Below are 18,562 nucleotides of genomic sequence, written 5' to 3'. Positions count from 1 at the left end.
TTCCGGGCCGCACGCTAGCGTTAAAAGGCGATGACTGCCGCGGTGGAAAGCAGAGCAAGCTCCGCATAACGATTCTGCTGTGTGCCAACCTCGACGGCACAGACAAGCGAGTCCCGCTAGTTGTCGGCAAAAGTGCCCGTCCCAGGTGTTTTAAGGGGACGAAGCGTATGCCCGTGAAGTATGTGGCGAATTCCAAAGCTTGGATGACTCGGCCAATATTTTCTGAGTGGTTGAAGGAATTTAACCAGGACGTCAAGCGGCAAGGCCGTAAAGTTTGCCTACTGCTGGACAATTGCTCGGCGCACCACGTCGAGGGCCTGCAGCTGTCGAACATCGAACTGCATTACTTCCCGGCCAACTGCACATCTCTAATACAGCCCCTGGACAAAGGGGTCATTAACAGTTTTAAATGCTGTTACCGGCGCCGACTAATCCAGAAGATACTTCTCGACATCCGTCTGGAACGGGAGATGAAGATCGACATTTATCAAGCAGTCGAGATGCTTGCTGCCTCCTGGCAAGAGGTCAGGGCAGAATTTATCGCGAATTACTTTTTAAAGGCCGGAATAGCCAAAAACGCACGGGCTGGTGCCGACGAGGAGGAGGAGGAAGACCTTTCTACTCCGTCCGATGTGGCCGAAGCGTGGAACGAGCTATGCACTAACGGTGGTGTGCCCGACGACGTTGAACTGACTGACTTTTTGTTTGCCGACAACGCCGCCGTGGCTACAGAAGAAATGTCTGATGCAGCAGTAGCTGAAAGCGTGCAAAATCCCGATGGCGGTTATGATGGTGCCTGTGAGGCAGATCCGTGTGACGTGCCTTCTGCAAAGGAGGTGATGAACGCAATGGACGTTATGCGCTGTTTCGTCGGCTCGCTCGACGATGAAGGAGCTCTACACGATTTAGCTTCTTTGGAGTGGCGTGTTGTGCCGTCACTTGTGCCAAAGAAGCAAACGGAAATTACGCAGTTTTTTGGTGTAAAATAAATGCTTGAAGGGTGAGTTCACCTTCGCGGATATATTGAGCTGTTTGGTTTCGTTTCTGCATCATTCGTACGATCCTTCACGCGAAACCTGCATGTAACGAAAACCTGTATGTAACGAAAAATTGCGAGCTTTTGTCAACTTCGTTATATCCAGGTTTAACTGTACTACTTGATGTACTCAGGCCTAATGAGCATTCCAAATTTACAAACAATGTTGTCAGAAGCTTCTGGACAACATAAAATCACTGACATGCACTTTTTGATGACAGAACAATAAATGCATGACACATGTATGACACATTGTCTGCATTCGTCTGCCTATAATTTGCAAATGCATATGTAGAGCACCATGGCACATTTTAGGTTTAATTATCCATTTCTTCAAACAACAAATCTGCAAGGAACGAAATATATGTAGGCAGAAAAAAGGTAACCGGTTTTGAACAAGCAAAATTTCACAGCTAGTTACTACACAAGCCTTAGTGGAAGGCAACCACGTTCAATGGCAGTGCAAGTGGAGGACACGCAAAACAAAAAGAATTGCGACAGAAACAACAGTGCTGACCAGGGCTCTCCCAGAAGTGGTCTGCCTACAATACTTGATAAGGCGACCTTACATTATCATCATCATAATCATCACCACCACCATCATCATCATCATCACCATACCGTTTTATGTCCACTGCAGGACAAAGGCCTCTCCCTGCGATCTCCAATTACTCCTGTCATGGGTCAACCGATTCCCACTAGCACCCGCAAATTTCCTAATTTCGTCACACCACCTAGTCTTCTGTTCTCCTCGACTGCGCTTCCCCTTCTCTTGATACCCATTCTGTCACCCTAATGGTCCAACGGTTATCTACTCTATGCACTACATGACCTGCTCAGTGCCATTTTTTTCTCTTCATGTCAATTAGAATGTCGTCTATACCCATTTGCTCTCTGATCCAAACCACTCTCTTTCGGTCTCTTAAAGTTATGCCTCGCATTCTTCGTTCCATCGCTCTTTGCGCAGTCCTTAACTTGTTCTCAAGCTTCTTTGTCAGTCACCGAGTCTCTGCCCATATGTCAGCACCGGTAAAATGCACTGATTGTATACCTTCCTTGTCAATGATAACGGTAGGCATCCAGTCAGGAGCTCACGATATCTGCCGTATGCGATCCAACCCATTTTTATCTTTTGTGAATTTCCTTCTCATGGTCATGGTTCCCTGTGATTAGTTGACCTAGGTAAACGTACTCCTTCACAGACTATAGAGGCTGGTATCAAACATCGCTTACAGCGCATACATAGACGAGGGACAAAAAAAGGACGACGAAGACAAGTGCTGACTTCCAACTCATCTTTATTTTTGGGAAAGAAACATATAAGTATACTGAGACACCAAGACAAAAGCACCCCCTACAAAGCATCCACCCAACGTGATTATGCATTCAAAATTCATGACCTAAGGTGAACGAGAGTGCATGTGCGACCTCAGAAAAACCAGTTCTTTGTCTGTTAATGCAATTGATGGTTTGCTAACTGAATCAGCATCGGCAATCGCTGCTGCTTCAATGATAAGTCAGGTGAATTCATTAGAGTGCCTGGCTAAGATAGTGGTTTCTTCAAAAAGCAAGCCATCAATTGCATTAACAGACAAAAAACTGGTTTTTCTGAGGTCGCACATGAGCTCTCGTTCCCCTTAGGTCATGAATTTTGAATGCATAATCACGTCGGGTTGATGCTTTGTAGGGGGCGCTTTTGTCTTGGTGTCTCAGTATACTTATATGTTTCTTTCCCAAAAATAAAAATCAGCTGGAAGTCAGCGCTTGTCTTCGTCATCCTTTTTTTGTCCCTCATCTATGTATGCGCTGTAAGCGATGTTTGATACCATGGAATACCAACTAGCCTGTACCAAGACAAAAGGAGTCAAACCTTGCTTCAGTATATTTCTAGAGGCTGACTGGCGATCCTGAATTCTTGTTCCCTTGCCCAGTTACTCATTATCTTTGTCTTCTGCATATCAATCTTCAGCCCCGCTCATACACTCTCTCTGTTAAGGTCCTCAACCATTTGTTGTAACTCGTCTGCAGTGTTGCTGAATAGAACAATGTCATCGGCAAACCGAATGCTGTTGAGGTATTCGCCGCCGATGCTTACTCCTAAACCTTCCCAGTTTAATAGTTTGAATATTTCTTCCAAGCACGCAGTGTATAGCATTGCAGAGATTGTGTTTCCTTGTCTGACTCCTTTCTTTATAGGTATCACCCCACTTTTCTTGTGTAAAATTAAGGTGGCTGTGGAATCACTGTAGATATTTTCCAAGGTATTTACGTAAGCAGTCTGTACTCCTTGATTATACAATGCCTCTATGAGTGCTGGTATCTCTACTGAATCAAATGCTCTTTTGTAATCTATGAAAGCCATATAGAGAGGCTTACTGTACTCTGCGGATTTCTCAATAGCCTGATTAATGAGAAGGATGTGATCCATTGTAGAGAATCCCTTCCTGAAGCCCGCCTGTTCCCTTGGTTGACTTAAGTCCAGTGTTGCCCTTATCCTATTGGAGATTATTTTGGTAAATATTTGATATAATACTGGGAGTAAGCTAATAGGCCCATAATTTTTCAATGGACCTTACAGAGGGCCCGCTAACCAAACATGTCTTGAACAGTTTGCACAGCGCGCGTTTGTTGTTGCATGCAATCTAAATACTTCTTCAGATTATGAAGGAACTTTTTTTGCACTTTCCAGGATTTGCCAGGAGTTATCCTAATGTTTTTCAGATTATGAGGGATTCCACGAAAACTATCTCAGCGCAACAGCTGTAGCCATTATATCCCATTCACGCCCAAGCGTCGGGAGCTTCACAATTTGTTTCTTTCTTGAGAAACAATAAAACAAGGCTGACAAGCCTGATGCAGACACACCTCGCTGCCAGAGAACACACAAGGGCAACAGAGGGCAGCACGAGTCAACTCACGTGCACAGCCTCGAAGTGCGCCTGCTGGCGACAGCAGCTCTCACGCAGACAGACCAGTGTGCCGCACACGAGGCACACAGACGGGTCCTTGGGGACGCTGTGGCAGTTGCTGCACGCCCGGCTGTGGTAGTACTGGAAGAGCTCGTCATAGCGGCCCGGCAGAGACAGGAGCCGTGGCTGGGCCCAGTTCCACCTCACTGACATCAGGCCCTGTTGCAAGACGAGGACTGCCTTGGAGCATTCTAGCAGACTTAACAGCTAGGGATACTGAAATTGCTGGCTGCTTTCACACTTTTATAGGGCAGGTTCGGCCAGCATACTCAACCAAGAACGGAAACGATAACAAACATCCTCAAGAACAAACAAGGAATCTGGCGCGGTTTAGGGGGTTGCATTGCCGAGTTCAACATTACAGGTTTCATCCCAGCTCCACCGGCGGCATTCTGAACTGGGCGGAATACAAGAACGCTCATGTGCAAAGCACTGGGTGCACATTAAAAAACCATAGGTAGCAAAATTTAATTTCTAGCCCCCCCACTCAGGTCGTGGTTTTCAGGTCATGGTTTTGGCATGTAAAACACAAGAATTCGTTTTAATTTTAACAAATGATAGGGAAACAGTCTTGTTTCTTCTCTGTCGACTCCATCTAACGTTATACTTGCCAAGCATGTCAACATGCACCAACTATCCCAGCAAAATACTCTGTTAATGTTCCACCTAGATCCCCTGCAAAAACAGGACCGCCTTTGCCTGTTGCCTAACCACCCACATTTGAACAACCCCATAAGTTGTACTGCTACAATGACTACATGACCATGATGCTTTGTTTTCATCACGATACGTGCTGACCAGCGATCAGTGTGGACAACGAATTTCCACCTATTATCTCCGATGGGGATTTTCCCAGCAACCGTGTCATCTCTCGATGCAGAATGAATACAAGAGATATGACGGTCAGTGATATATACATTGCAACGATAACAAAGAACGCCACAAGTGAAAGAAGAAAAAGAGAAGGGCAAGCAGAAGGATAGAGTAGCAGTGGGTTAGGGGAACAGTTGGTTCTTGGGACGGCTGAGATTTGGGTGCCTAACTGCCTTCACAATATTATGACTCTCGCTAGACTTGACATCTGCTCCTTTAAAGTGTGCTGTAGTTTCAGGGTAATGCTGGCATTAAACTTAATATTCAGCATGATTAACTGCCAGAAAATATTCTTCCCACTTACCCTAGCAGCAACTGGGACCCCACCAGCAAACTGGTTGAACTCACGGCACCAGGAGCGCAAGAGAACCTGGGGGCTCTCGGTGACCCACGAGACGCCTGCCGCAGCCAACTGGGGAGGCTGGCCCTCGCGGCCTAGTCCCAGAAACAGGCACAGCATGCCCAGCTCGTCCGCGGGGTCCTGTCGAGAGCAGGAGTACACCAAAAAATGAAGAGCTGCTGCAAAGCGTGCGAATATCCTAGACAACGGGCTCTCCAGATTAGGAGAAAATGTGAAAGGATATACAGAGGCACACAATTAAGACTGAAAAAGAAAGTGTTTCTCAGAAAGGCATGTTCCATTCTGATAGGGTGCCTCAATTTGAAAAGGTAGCCTTATCACCCTCGGTGCTTTTAGTGAAGTACAGACACATCAAAGTGGTATAAACTCTACCCCACACTTCTTTCACATGAAAGGATGACATTTACACTGTATGATGGTTTGGAAATGCATTGGGATATTTTAACTTAAAGCAATGTTGGCCTCAAAATGTTAGGGCTGGTGTCATTTACATCATTGTCATTCTAGACACCAAGCAAAGTATGCCAACATCATGCAGCAATAAGACTAACTATGTTGCTCATAAACAAGCAAACTGGAGCGTTACACCTGTTTCTTCTGGCTGAGCTCACATGTGGCAGCCACAGCCAATGCAGAAATGGAGTTAACCAGTGCATCATGATGTCATTACACAATTCTCTCCTGGGTACCAAAACTGAAACTGGTTTATAGGAAAAAAGTATTGTACAGTCGACTCCCGTCATTTTGACCTCGGTTAATTCGACTTGTTGCTTAATTCGAATGCACTGAAAAAGCCTTTTGGCGAGAAATCATACCGTGCTACGGAAGGAAAACTTGCTTACTTCAAACTCAAAAACGTACCACTTTGATTAATTCTATCCCTACCAACACGCATTGGCACCCTCTCACGCATGCAGTGGTTACTACAAGCTAGAAAACACAAGAAATTCAGCAGATGATGCCAGTGCTTCCCAAGGAATGAAGCTCTGTTACATAAATTTATTTTTATATTTAGTGGCAAGCGCTCCTTCTGCTTGTGAAGCAATAAGTTGTTGCTTGTTGTGCGTCATGTCAGGCTGAGCCAGTGTCATGTCAGCACTCGTCCCCTCATGCTAGCTGAATCATGCTTGAAGAGCAAGAAACAAAGACATTACCGACTACTTCAAGCAATAAAAAAAGAGATCTGAATTTGTTCACTTTGTTGTCGTTTGATAACTCTACCTTTCGGGTAATTCAACCAAATCTTGCGGTCCGACAAGGGTAGAACTAACGGTAGTCGACTATGGCACATTATCTAGGCCACTTAGATGCTTGCAAACGATTTTTCCCGGATCTAGAGGGCCTAGGCCTTCATTTATACTGCAAGAAAATAATAAGCCCAAAATGCAATATCAGTACTCCTTTAGATGTTCGCATATGGATGACAAAGCAACCTTGAATAAGGTTGCTCCACCAAATGAAACCTTGGCTAACCTTTCTGAGGCACTCTAGCTCGCCTCAACCTTGCTCCTATAGTCTGATTTCCATCATTTTGGCCTTGTCTCTTAACTTTCTATCATGACATAACTTCTAATAGTTCATTTAGGTATAAAGGCAAAAACAGAACTCGCCTGCATGTGATGCAACCTTTGCTTACACGCACGTCACCTTAGAGGAAAAATTGATAATTTGGTAGTTAGTCGTGTGGCCAGTTCTTACTGATGCAAAACGTGTGTGAAATGACAAGTGCAATGCAGCACACCGATAATAGTATATTGCTGCTAGCTACTGGCCACTTTATCAGGACCAACAACTAGAATGATTGAAGTCAGTTGCATGTGAAAACACCTGTCAAATGGCGGCTGCGCGACCACGACAGACTGCCCTAGCAGAGTAGCATCATCAGGTGCAATAAGATCCTATCCTGCCCAGCATGCTGTATGCTTTGGGTGCGAATGAAAGCATGCGAGGGTGAGCCGAGAAATACGGTGACTTGATGAGCGCTGTCTTCCCGCACGAGCAAAGGGAAAGGGGGAGGGGAACGAGCTCGTGGTAATGCAATCAAGTGTGCACAAGGGGGCGGGGGGGTTAGGTTGGCGTGTCTCCTTTTTTAGCCCACCTGTTGTGGTCAAGCGCATACGCAGCCTGCACATGAGGTAATCTACCATGTGTGCAAAGACTGGGCAAACCAAGAGGGGATTGCATTATGTGTGCTGTCTTCCCGCGTGTTTAGTGCTGGATGGTGCATGATCTTGAGCATTGGAGACACATTGAAGTGAGAGGCAGATGAAGCATTCACTCCGCTCTGCTGGTGCTTTTCATAATAGCATAATTCTACTGCAGGCGACACTATCAGCCACAGGGGCTGAGTGGACGTGAAAGCGTGGCTTGCTTCGCTTCGTACCGCTGATGCGAAGATGTCATTGACACGTCGTGAAACCGTATCTTTCGTTGCCGACTTTCAAATTAAACAAAGGAATTTTTTTTCTTGTCTAAATTTGTTCTTTCTCGAATGCCTGATAATTGGGAAAATCTTGCAGCCCCTTTCACGTAAGAAAAATACATCGGTGACTGTACCTATTTGCATAAAAGTATGAGTTTCTATATAATGAAGCAAACTGGCAATTTTACTGACTTTGTTATATCAAGGTTTAACTGTACTAGTAATTGATAATGTGATTTCACAAAAATGGCCACCGAAGATTGTGGAAGCTCTGAACTAACAGCAGATTTGACTGGTTTCTACGATGCTCTGACTCAGTGTGTAGCGATTCGGAGCCCTCTCGAGATTGGAGTCGGAGATGGACTGTCCTCTGAACACTCTGAACTATACTCAGACCTGCCATGGCAATGAACAGAAACCTACGGAGGCAGAGTTTGTGCAAGAGCACTCCTGAAGAAAGTCCCACATTCTCATCCACGCTAGTTTAAGCTAGGGAAGAGAAGACATAAACATCTTGTTTTTACTACAGCAAAATAAGACTATATTCAGTGTTGAGTGTTCAAATTGACTTCTGCCTTATCTCTCATGCATATGGGCAAATTCGAAACTGTCGCAGCTGGAAGCTACGTTGATTCAGTATCCGTTACAAGAACCCAAAAGTGCCATGAAATGTTGCCAGACTACTTGGAACAGTAAGATAGTGGTGATGCTCCGCCACTGTAGTTTCTCCTTCATTTCAACAGAAAGTAGTTCCCGAGTATAGAGTGTGGCACTGAATAAACCAGGCAAATGCGTGTTCCAAGCACTCGATTTCAACCAGCCAAACGTAAAGTGCACCGCCAGAGCACTCCAGGGCTCTTCAATGCAACCAGTCAAATGCAGCAAAGGCATACTAGGCAAACTGGCATCGTCATAGTAAAAAGTGATGAAAGTGGAACCAAAAACATCTCATAGTTCAGTATTACTCACGACTGATTAATGGGGTTTTTCGGCAGCAAATAATGGCATGTTGTAGTTGATGGTATCTTTGATTAGATATGGCAACCAAACTTGTACCAACATCCTATGAAGTGGTAAAAGTGGTACCGAAAACATATCCTAGTTGGCTATCGCTCAAGTAAATTTCATTTATCTCTGGTAGTATGCAGATAAACAAAGATGGAATTTATTTTTTACTCACTGCGGCTATGGGCAGCTTCTCCTCGAAAAGGTGCGATTGCAGCAGGGCAGCTATGCGCAGGAAGGGTCCACACATGGCCATCACTTGCTTCTCCAGCTGGTGTCCTGTCAACTCCTGGTCTCTCTGCCGCTGGTCAACACAAATTGCATGCAGAGGAAGCAAACAGAGCCAAATTAGTACTTACCAAACCAGAAGGCACAGTGCAGTCTCTCAAGATTTTCCTACTTGCCGAACTGGTAACTTGGAGTACACTCTCGAAATGTTTTAACCAAAACATGCAAGCATGGACAGCATGGCATGTCATCATCTTACAGTGGCTAGAAGAGACAAGATAGGCAATGGTATGCACAAGCAATCTCCAGTCCTTCGAATGCTATCTGCTATACTGTCTGCTTCAGGAAGGCACACACGCTTGCTTTTGCTACCTATGGGGCCCCATTGCGTATTACCACAAATAACCAGGCCACAAAGCTACAAATATTCACAATCATTGCTTTTACTTCCTTCTTATGACAAAACTTCCAATGTGCCCATAAAGTTTCTTCCTTTTATATATTTATCTTTATTTCCTGGCAGACAAATGGGTACCAGTAATAAGAAATAATGGAAAGTGCATTGCTAATAAAACATCTTAATGTACGCCTATTCTCACACTGGCTTTTTGCAAGCAGAACTGTGCAGGCAACCCCTTCATGGCCTTACTGATGAAAACAGCGTAGCAGACAATGCTCACACTGGATAATGCTATGTGCACTTGTGCACACTGTCATCTATCTCAGCAATTCTCACCGTTTCAGGTGCTGACGTGTCACTCAGTTGAAGTTTGCACATTCTGGTGAAAAAATTGCGAGGGTGTACATTCGAACTGCTACTTAGCAACATTAGCAACTCAACAGACTTTCGCTGTTTTTGTGATCTCACCCAAGGATTGTGCGTTGCTAGAACTGTTTGCTAAAATACAGTTAAACCTCAATATAATGAACTTCAACAAAATAAAATTCTCGATATAACGAAGTATTTGACTTTTCATGACCTCTTGTCCATAGAACACCATGTATTTAGGACCTCAATGTATGCAATTTCAACATAACAAAATTTCCCAGCCGCCACAGAGGACTGCAGAGACAACATGCGAATGCAGATGGTCAAATGATTGAATTGCAATCGGCTGCAAGAAAACAGAACTCTCAAATCACGCACCGCGTGACAAGAGTGACCGCCAAGGTGGAGCCACATCATGTTCAAAGTGCGATAAGATCCTATCGCACCCCATGCATTGTGTGCTTTAGGTATGACTGAAAGTGTGCGAACGTGGGACAAGAAAGATGGTGGCTTCACGAGTGCCGCCTTCCCGCACAAGCAATGGGAAAGAGGGGAGGGGAGCAAGTGACAGTAACGTAATCGAGTGCGTGCGAGGGGGCGGGGCGGAGTGGGGGGTAAGTTGGTGCATGTCTCGATTTCTGGCGCACATCTTGGCCGTGGCTGCACATGGCTGTAAGCACAACTGAGCACATATGCACCCGCGCAGCCTGCTTTAGATGTACTCTGCCGCGTGTGCAAAGAGTGGCTGGGCCAAGACAATATAACTCTATGTAAGCTGTCTTACCGCACGTTTAGTATTGCACGTTGCTTAATCTCAAGATTCGGCGACCCATTGGAGCGAGAGGCAGCCAAAGCATTCACTCCCCACTGCCAGCACTTTTCCTGCTAATGTCATCCCAGTGCGGGCGACACTATCAGCTGCGGTCGCCAAGTACACGTGAAAGCATGCCTGGTTTCGCTTAATTCGTACCGCCGAGAATACATCATCAATGTATGTGGCATGAAACCATACCATTCGTCGCCGACGGCCAAATTTATGAAAATGAATTGTTTTCTCATTCAAATGTGCTTTCTTGAATTGCCCGATAATTTGGAAAATCCTGTGGCCTCTTTCTAAGAGAAATCGAACATTGACTGTACTTATTTGCATAAAGGGTTGAATTTCAATAGAATGAAATTTCTATATAATAAAGCAAAGTGCCGATTTCACTAACTTCGTTATATCAAGGTTTAACTGTATTCAAATAAAGAATCACATTTATGAAGTTATGGAGTCTATTGTCACATAGCAACAAATGGGCTGAAAGGGTCACCACAGAGGAAAGGGAACACTCCAGATTAATTTTAATGTCTGGGGGTTCTTTAACATTCCCCAAAATCTAAGCACACAAGTGTCTTTTGCATTTCATCCCTACTGTAAATGCGGCCATGGCAGTTAGCAATCGAACCCGCAACCTCGAGCTCAGTAGTAGAATACCAGGTTGTAGCCACCGAGCGACCGTGATGGACGTTCACATATATGTACCCCTTTTCCTGTGCACCATCAATGATCAAACTGGCCTACCCTGTAATCATGAAGACTCCACAGGAAGCCCAGCACTGTTTTACTTTTCCTTTACCTAGGCTTCTGGAACAGGTGGAAAGCTTAATAAAAAATTCAACAGAATGTTATGCTGTTCAGCATTCACTTCACTAACAGTTTCAGTATGCGAGAAGTCCAATGCTTTAACACAAATGAATACCAAAACTATGATCACAAAATACTAGGAGTGTGTAAACACCAAACAGTAGATTGTTAATTGAATATTGAATAGAATCAAGAAAAAAAAAGACAAATATCGAATATCAGAAAATTTTTCACAAAATTTAATGCTTACAAATTTTGGCCAAAAGATATGGTGCTGCACATGCTCGGAAAAGTCTTATAGCATTGCATTACATAACATTACATAAGAAGAATCTAGCAAGCTATCAGTAACATACATACAGAAATCAAGCCATACAGTACGGTCTATTCTTATTAAAGGGAACACCAAATCAGTATGCCAGCACTGATTGCAGCTCACTTCTAGTGTATAAAGGTCTGGAAAATTTTATTTATCAATATAATTTCTGCTGAATAGAATCAAGTGCTTTTTTCCTCTGAAGCTAATGAATTAGTGACACTCTGTTGTACTGAATACCAATGAAGTTCTCAGCGTAATGGTAGACCTGTTTTCTGCAGCAATCTTTTATTTATTGCACAGAAAGGCTTGCTTTCTAGTTTTTCTCCAAAATGCAGAAGAGCTATCCCAACTTTATGGCATGTGGGTTATCGTTAGTTTTTCTCCAAAATGCAGAAGAGCTATCCCAACTTTATGGCACGTGGGTTATCGTAAGGCCAATCTGCATGACAAATGAAAGGGCCGTGCATCACGTGACTCGTGTTGCCCACGCCGACAGTAAAGAGCAGACATCATCCGTTCCGTTTCTTTGTGAGGTTATGCCACCTGTCAAAGATTCTACAACTGACAGCGTCACAGCAAGTTCGTGTGACATCCCCCCCCTCTCTTTCCCCTTCTTCACCCGCCGTCTGCGCCAATGCTGCGCCAATGCTATCAGTGCCATTGCATCTCATGACATATGATGGTTGCGGTTTGGTACGACCCACTGGTGGTACACAGTCCTGTTGGGTGGTTTCCTTCAGTGCATCTCTAACCTAACAATTTTACCAAGTAACATCTGCAAACTAGAACTGTTAAATTCCTCAATGCTTCCCTTGGCTTCAATCACTCTTGACTTTTTTATGAAGTTAACTTTAAGCCTGCATGAATTTTTGCAATGTTGGAAATGTTCATGTCTTAGCATTGTTCATAAGATTTCGAGTGTCCCTCTCTCAGACTTCTTCATAAGATTTATTATTACAATACTGCTATAAATTGCACTTTTTTTTTCTGTCCCTTTGCTAGTCTATAAGCCATCATTTTGAAATGGCCAGCATTATGAATCGCCGTATAATCTCGAGGAAGGGGCTCCAGCTGTGTGTATGGGCTGCACTCTCAACTTGGCAGCCCAAGATTCAGCAAAAAATCCATTCCAACCCAATCGCAATCGTGTTCGGTGCACTGACGTCGCACGCAGGCATCGGCGAGTTTTCACGTGCTACTACTAGCTGACAGGAGCTGCACTTTGATTTCCCCATGTCCATGGTGCGGCCATGACAGGTTCCTGTGTGTTCCTCTATGGTAGTGCGCAAATCACAGGCGCCATGTTTTCATAGTGTGGTTAGTTTATGAGCCAGCTCCTTCAGCTCATCTGTCAACTGCCGGGAGTCCACAGAAGAGGAAGCGTTTGATGGCGTACGATGCTGCATTTAAGCTCAAGGTTGCCGTGTACGATGAGGAGAAAAGCAAGTTAGCAGCCGGCCACAACTTCGGCGTGCAAATGGCCCAGTCCCTTGTAAGGCCACACCTCTTCAAGGTTGCGGGGGAAATAATAATGGTCCTTACATGAGTATGTACAATAAGTATAGAAACTAGCTGCCTATGTATTGACTCCTTTGTGTCAACAAACACTGCCAAATGGAACCATCTTCTCACTCCTATTGCCACCATGTCACATGCTTCAAGACTGCCTCAGGGCTTGTAGGTAGCAAGCACGGGTTTTGCTACCCCCTTTGGGATGGTGCAGTTGGCGTTCGCACTAACCAAGGCCTGCCAATGGTTGGAGGCCCAAGAGTGGCCGGCCAATGCCGACTTTGCAACCGCCTGTTCTCAGCTTGGCCCATGACTAGGTGGCTTCTAGGAGCACAAGGTGCGTGCCATTGTGCACACAGACAATGATGACCTTGCCCGCTACTTCGCTTCCGGAGCTGTGAGCGGTACCGCATAACTGGTCTCGCAAACATTTATGTAACAGATACAATTGACAGTCCAAAGAAAGGGCAACACTGCCTTGCAAGATGCGATGTGATGTTTTCTTTTGGTTGTTATTGTTTATTGCATGTGTTTTTTATGCATTATATTACCCCAGTCCTTTATGCAGTGCCTTCCCTCCTTGAAAGTATCTTTAATAAATACATAAATAATATAAATATGCGAAGAATCCATTTGACTGACTCACCACATGGGTGTCCATGTCCTCGTCATCAATGTACAGATTGCCTTGCTCAAGTTGCTCAACCAGCAAGCCAAGCACAGAATCTGCAGATTCCAGGGAATTCTGCACATAAATGAAAGAGTGTACAGGGATCAGTTTACAGCAACCAATGAAAATGAACATAATTCTTTTGCGCATTTTGCCCTGTCCTCTTGTCCACTTATTTAGAGGAGGTTGACTGCTTGTCAAGCTATACAGAAGGCAGATTTATCCTCAACTTCATCTTTTCTCATAAAATAGTATAACATGTAAAGATTAAAATAGTGATGTTTGTAGGCTTCACAGCAAGTCACAGGCCATGATAGACACAATAGTGGAGGCTCCGGATCAACTTCGGCCCCATTAGGTTCTTTTAAGAGCGTACCTACCAACCTGTAAACTGTAATCCTGCAGACACGACACCATGCATGAAAGGGGGACGGGGTGGGGGGGGGGGTGACCTAAATCTGAGAATGTGGGCATTTCTGTGTTCCATTCACCAGCCCCTACTAACGTTTGTACTAGCATCCACTCACACTTGTCGAAAGTCACTTACGTTCGTACTTGCGTCAACTTACTCACTGGCACTCACTGCCATTCTTAATACCCACGTCTAATCGCACATTTTGTCACTCCCTCACACGTCTGCGAAATCAGAATGCAGAGTTGAGTGGGTGAACTGGTGAGTGAGTATGCTGAGCTTACGGCAATCCAAGCTGGTACTGATGTGGCTGCTGCACGCTCATTGAGAAATCAATTGAATAAATAAATTTAATGAATTAAATAAGTACATCAGGGAGGGATGAGGGAAAACAGAACACATAATAATTCGGGAATTTAAAGGTACCATATTCTAAATGACAATGTTTTTTGGGGGAGGCTAAAGACTGAAGAGGGAATTATTCAAGTTCTAAGGGCATTCTACATACTCAAGCTCCTATCACAGAGTCGAACAAGACACCCACTGGTGAGCCGAGGCTTTTCTGCTTGAACTGAGTCCGTGCCACGTGACCAAGATTACAGCTGATCTGCACCAAGGACTGGACGTAGTTGAGTGCATACAGTGACCGAACCAGACACGTGTAGTATGCTGCAAGAAAAAAGAAACAGAGGTTGGGGGGAGAAGACAAAGCAGCAGTTTGTCCCTCATTCTCAAACAGCGCAATGCAGTAAAAACACAAGAGGCAATGATGACAGGAAAAACAAGTTTAAAAATGTTGTCTGGCTCATTACCAGCATTTTATTTATTTACTCAATATAGCTGACAGGCCCGAAGAATCGGAAATTGGGTAAGAGAAGCTTCAAAATATTGCGTGGTATAGACAGCATTCATTTATACAAATCATAAAAACACTTTGTCAATAATAGTACAATAAAGAATAAAGTGTATGCAAAGTTTAATATACTCAAGCAAACAAACTAAAAAATGAAGACATGAAACAATTCAGACAACACGTTAGTTAAAGTAAAAAATGGAGCAATAAAGCTCCATTAAAGCCTTGTTATATTTTATTTTATGAGACTAGAATAAACGTACAAATTAGCATTTTCAATCATATCTAACCATATGTCAAATTATCAAACATCATTGGCAGTGGTGGAAGAGCTATTTCACCTTTCGGCACAGGTCCTGGCACAGGCAAAACACAGATTTGGCACAGCAGCAAGCACTTTTGGCACAAGACCCAACGCACGTGTGCTTACCATATACCATACAAATTTTAACTCGTATAGTTGATATGTTGTGGGAATGGGTTTGCATAATGCCGCACTGATTCTTGTTGAGTGGGCACGTCAAAATCTCCTGCTGAAATGCCCTGCCCAAAGAAGCTGTTGACCAAGGCTGAATTCGAGAAGTGTGAACGTAAGCTTGATGAAGTCGCAAGAATGACAATGCATGTTCTCAGGCCACACAAGCCCCACCAGCTCGGCGTACATTGGCACCTTGTGCTGCAACGACTCACTCAACGCTTTGCATTACGTTGATGCCAACTATGGTTGAAACTGCCAAACTTCTTTGGTGACGCTGAATATGTTTTCCCAGCTAGTCCATTTTTTCTTGCATATTTTTTCCAAGACATACGAACAAGGTTATACTGTGTATAATCATTACCAGTTTTTTTATGTTCACTGCAGCCTATATTTATTTCCACGTGATTTTTTGCCCTCCTCGACTGCACTACCCGCTACTGTATGTACACCTACCTAATTTAAATATTCGTTGACGATTACGATACTCTCAATGTGAAATTTGAGCCCAGCTGTATGCGTGTTTCATTTCGCTTGTCAATATGTTGTATTATGATTGTATAGGTACACCATTTATATTAAGAAGAGAATGCTGTGAGTAGTATGCTTCGTTTCTATATTGGCAATGCATGCTAGTCCGGCATCACATCGTAGTCATTGTCGCCATACAGCCTGTCTTGTACGGCACTACACTTTTCTTCTCACGCTTTCCTTCCACCAACGAGAGCAGACCTTCGTCGCGTGGAAATCATGCCGCCAGTGTCAGCAGCAACAACACCCATGGGAGCATCACATCGAACACCTTACTCGTAGTGTCAGGATTGGGGGCTCAATCCCATCGTCCGTGGTCCTTTGCCAAGATTGGAGTACGGCATGAATTCGGAGGTAGCTGGCCCATGCCGTCGTCCAACTTATTTACGCTGAGATCGTTGATGAAGTGAAGAACTGCTTCTCATCGAGAACGAGGAAAAGGAGTTTATTTACAGAAATTAAATCAGTCTAACATGACTGCTTGAGAAAATGAGTAACAGTCCAACATGACTGCATGAGAGAAGTGACTCAGTCTAACATGACTGCTCAAGAGAAGTGCCCTCAGCATTCGCACAACCACAGTTTTTATACACTCGATCCGCCGGTCCTACGACGCGGCGACTGTTCGTTTACTCATCACCAACGCGCCGCTGCTCTGCAGAACAGTTTACGTACACAAAGGCAACCGCGCTCTGATGCCCGACGACGGCGTTGGCGGGTGCCATTCCGGGAACTATCGTTGCCGCTCGAGGGTCGCTCGTTGTTCCGTGCCACTCCGAACCGTGAGAAGCACAAAAATACGTCGTTCCCGCGGCAGCTTGTCCATGCGTGTCAAATCAGCTCCGCGTTGGGGAACTCCGGAATCATTGTTCACGCACCGAACTAGTTCCGTCACAATGTCGAAGGGGCTGGAGGAAGGCGGCGGATTCCAACGCAAAGGCCGCTTCTTTGAACGCCTCCCAGCTGCAGCGACGGAGAGGGAGAGGTGCGCGTCTTGCACCCCTTGTCGTAATCGGGTGGCAAGGTGGCAATCTTGCTTAGCGGCTCGCCATTCTTAACAGCGCCTCCATGGCCCGAAAAATCTCGACTGTCTAGCGCTGACAACCGCTAGGCAGGAAGAGAACGGCTGCTGGTCAGGGGGGGATTGATGTCTTGGCTCGCAGCGACCACTTGTGCATTGATGTCACCGCCCCAAAACATCCAACAAGGACAGGCAACTGCAAAATGAACCCCACAACACGGCTCTGCGCCGAGATGGCGTGCATTGGCTATCACTTTAGACTCGCTAGGCTTCAAAAAAAAAAACAACAACATAAGTGCAGAAGCAAACAAAAAATGCTGCATTTCGCTATGCCAATTTCTGAAGCAAATTCCTGCTGACACATTCAGCAATCATGGAGGGAATCCTGCCAAATGAGAGGGGATCTTCTTCGCTTAATAAAATTAACACTAGTAACCCTAAAATTTAGGCGGGACCCCCAAACGCAGAATTCAAATTAGCCTGCTCAAACCTTCCGCATTGCTATGCAACTTTCCCTTCTTATATCTAACGGAGAAGTTGTACTCTTGGAGAGTGAGGCTCCATCGGAGCAAGCGGCCGTTTTTGTGTGACATTTGATTGAGCCACGTCAGAGGACAGTGGTCGGTCTCGAAGATGAACTTCGCTCCGTACAAGTAACACGACAACTTCTGGGCGGCCCAAACCAAACAAGCGCATTCCTTCTCTGAAGCGCTGTAGGCTTCCTCTCTTACATTTAGTTTACGGCTGGCGTAGAGGATAGGATGCTCCTCGTTATCGTCGCCGACCTGACTAAGTACCACGCCCATACCTCTGTCGCTTGCGTCGCATTGAACTATGAATTCCTTTGTGTAGTCTGGCGCGCGAAGCACAGGGCGAGAAACCAATAGCGTTTTCAAACTTTGGAAAGCGTTCTCTTTGTCCTTATCCCAGTGTACGTTACTCGGTGCTCCCTTTCGGAGGGCGTCTGTTAATGGACTTGCCAATTGCGAGTAATTCGGAATGTACCGTTGATAGTACCCCACAAGTCCCAAAAATGAACGAAGGTCCGTTTTCGTGCGCGGCTGAGAAAATTCTCCAATTGTAGCTATTTTCAGCTCAGCCGGCCGTCTCATGCCCTGACCGACAACATGGCCCAGATAAGTAACCTGCGAACAACCAAACCTACACTTTTCCGCTTTCATCGTTAAGCCGGCTTCCCTCAACCGTGAGAACACCTGTTTGAGGTGCGATACGTGTTGTTCCAAGCTGTCCGAAAAAATGGCCACATCATCAAGATAAGGTAAGGCGAACTGCAAGTCCTTTAGGACAATATCCATTAACTTAGAGAAGCTAAACGGCGCATTCTTCAGCCCGAAGCTGAGTGCGAGAGGGCGAAAAGTGCCTACAGGCGAGATGAATGCGGCATAGCGGCTGGCACTTTCTGAAAGGGGAACTTGCCAGTACCCCCGCACGAGATCTATAGTTGAAATGTATTTAGCAGCG

At 45.0% G+C, this 18,562-nt stretch overlaps 1 protein-coding gene across 2 annotated transcripts in view; it reads right to left on the bottom strand.

The window, feature by feature from the left end:
• Positions 1-18,562, bottom strand: part of Ubr3 (Ubr3 ubiquitin ligase) — a 170,354-nt gene that overhangs the window by 6,232 nt on the left and 145,560 nt on the right. For both annotated transcript variants that reach the window (XM_070532285.1, XM_070532286.1), the window contains 5 exons: positions 14,745-14,869; positions 13,765-13,863; positions 8,842-8,970; positions 5,183-5,359; positions 3,955-4,164 (listed from right to left, as the gene is read on the bottom strand). In XM_070532285.1, the coding sequence (XP_070388386.1) occupies positions 3,955-4,164; positions 5,183-5,359; positions 8,842-8,970; positions 13,765-13,863; positions 14,745-14,869 (740 nt within the window). The remainder of the gene's footprint in view (positions 1-3,954; positions 4,165-5,182; positions 5,360-8,841; positions 8,971-13,764; positions 13,864-14,744; positions 14,870-18,562) is intronic.

The sequence above is a fragment of the Dermacentor albipictus genome, chromosome 1 (genome assembly GCF_038994185.2).
Source record: "Dermacentor albipictus isolate Rhodes 1998 colony chromosome 1, USDA_Dalb.pri_finalv2, whole genome shotgun sequence".
Lineage (NCBI taxonomy): Eukaryota > Metazoa > Arthropoda > Arachnida > Ixodida > Ixodidae > Dermacentor > Dermacentor albipictus.
This window is presented reverse-complemented; position numbering and strand designations above follow the sequence as displayed.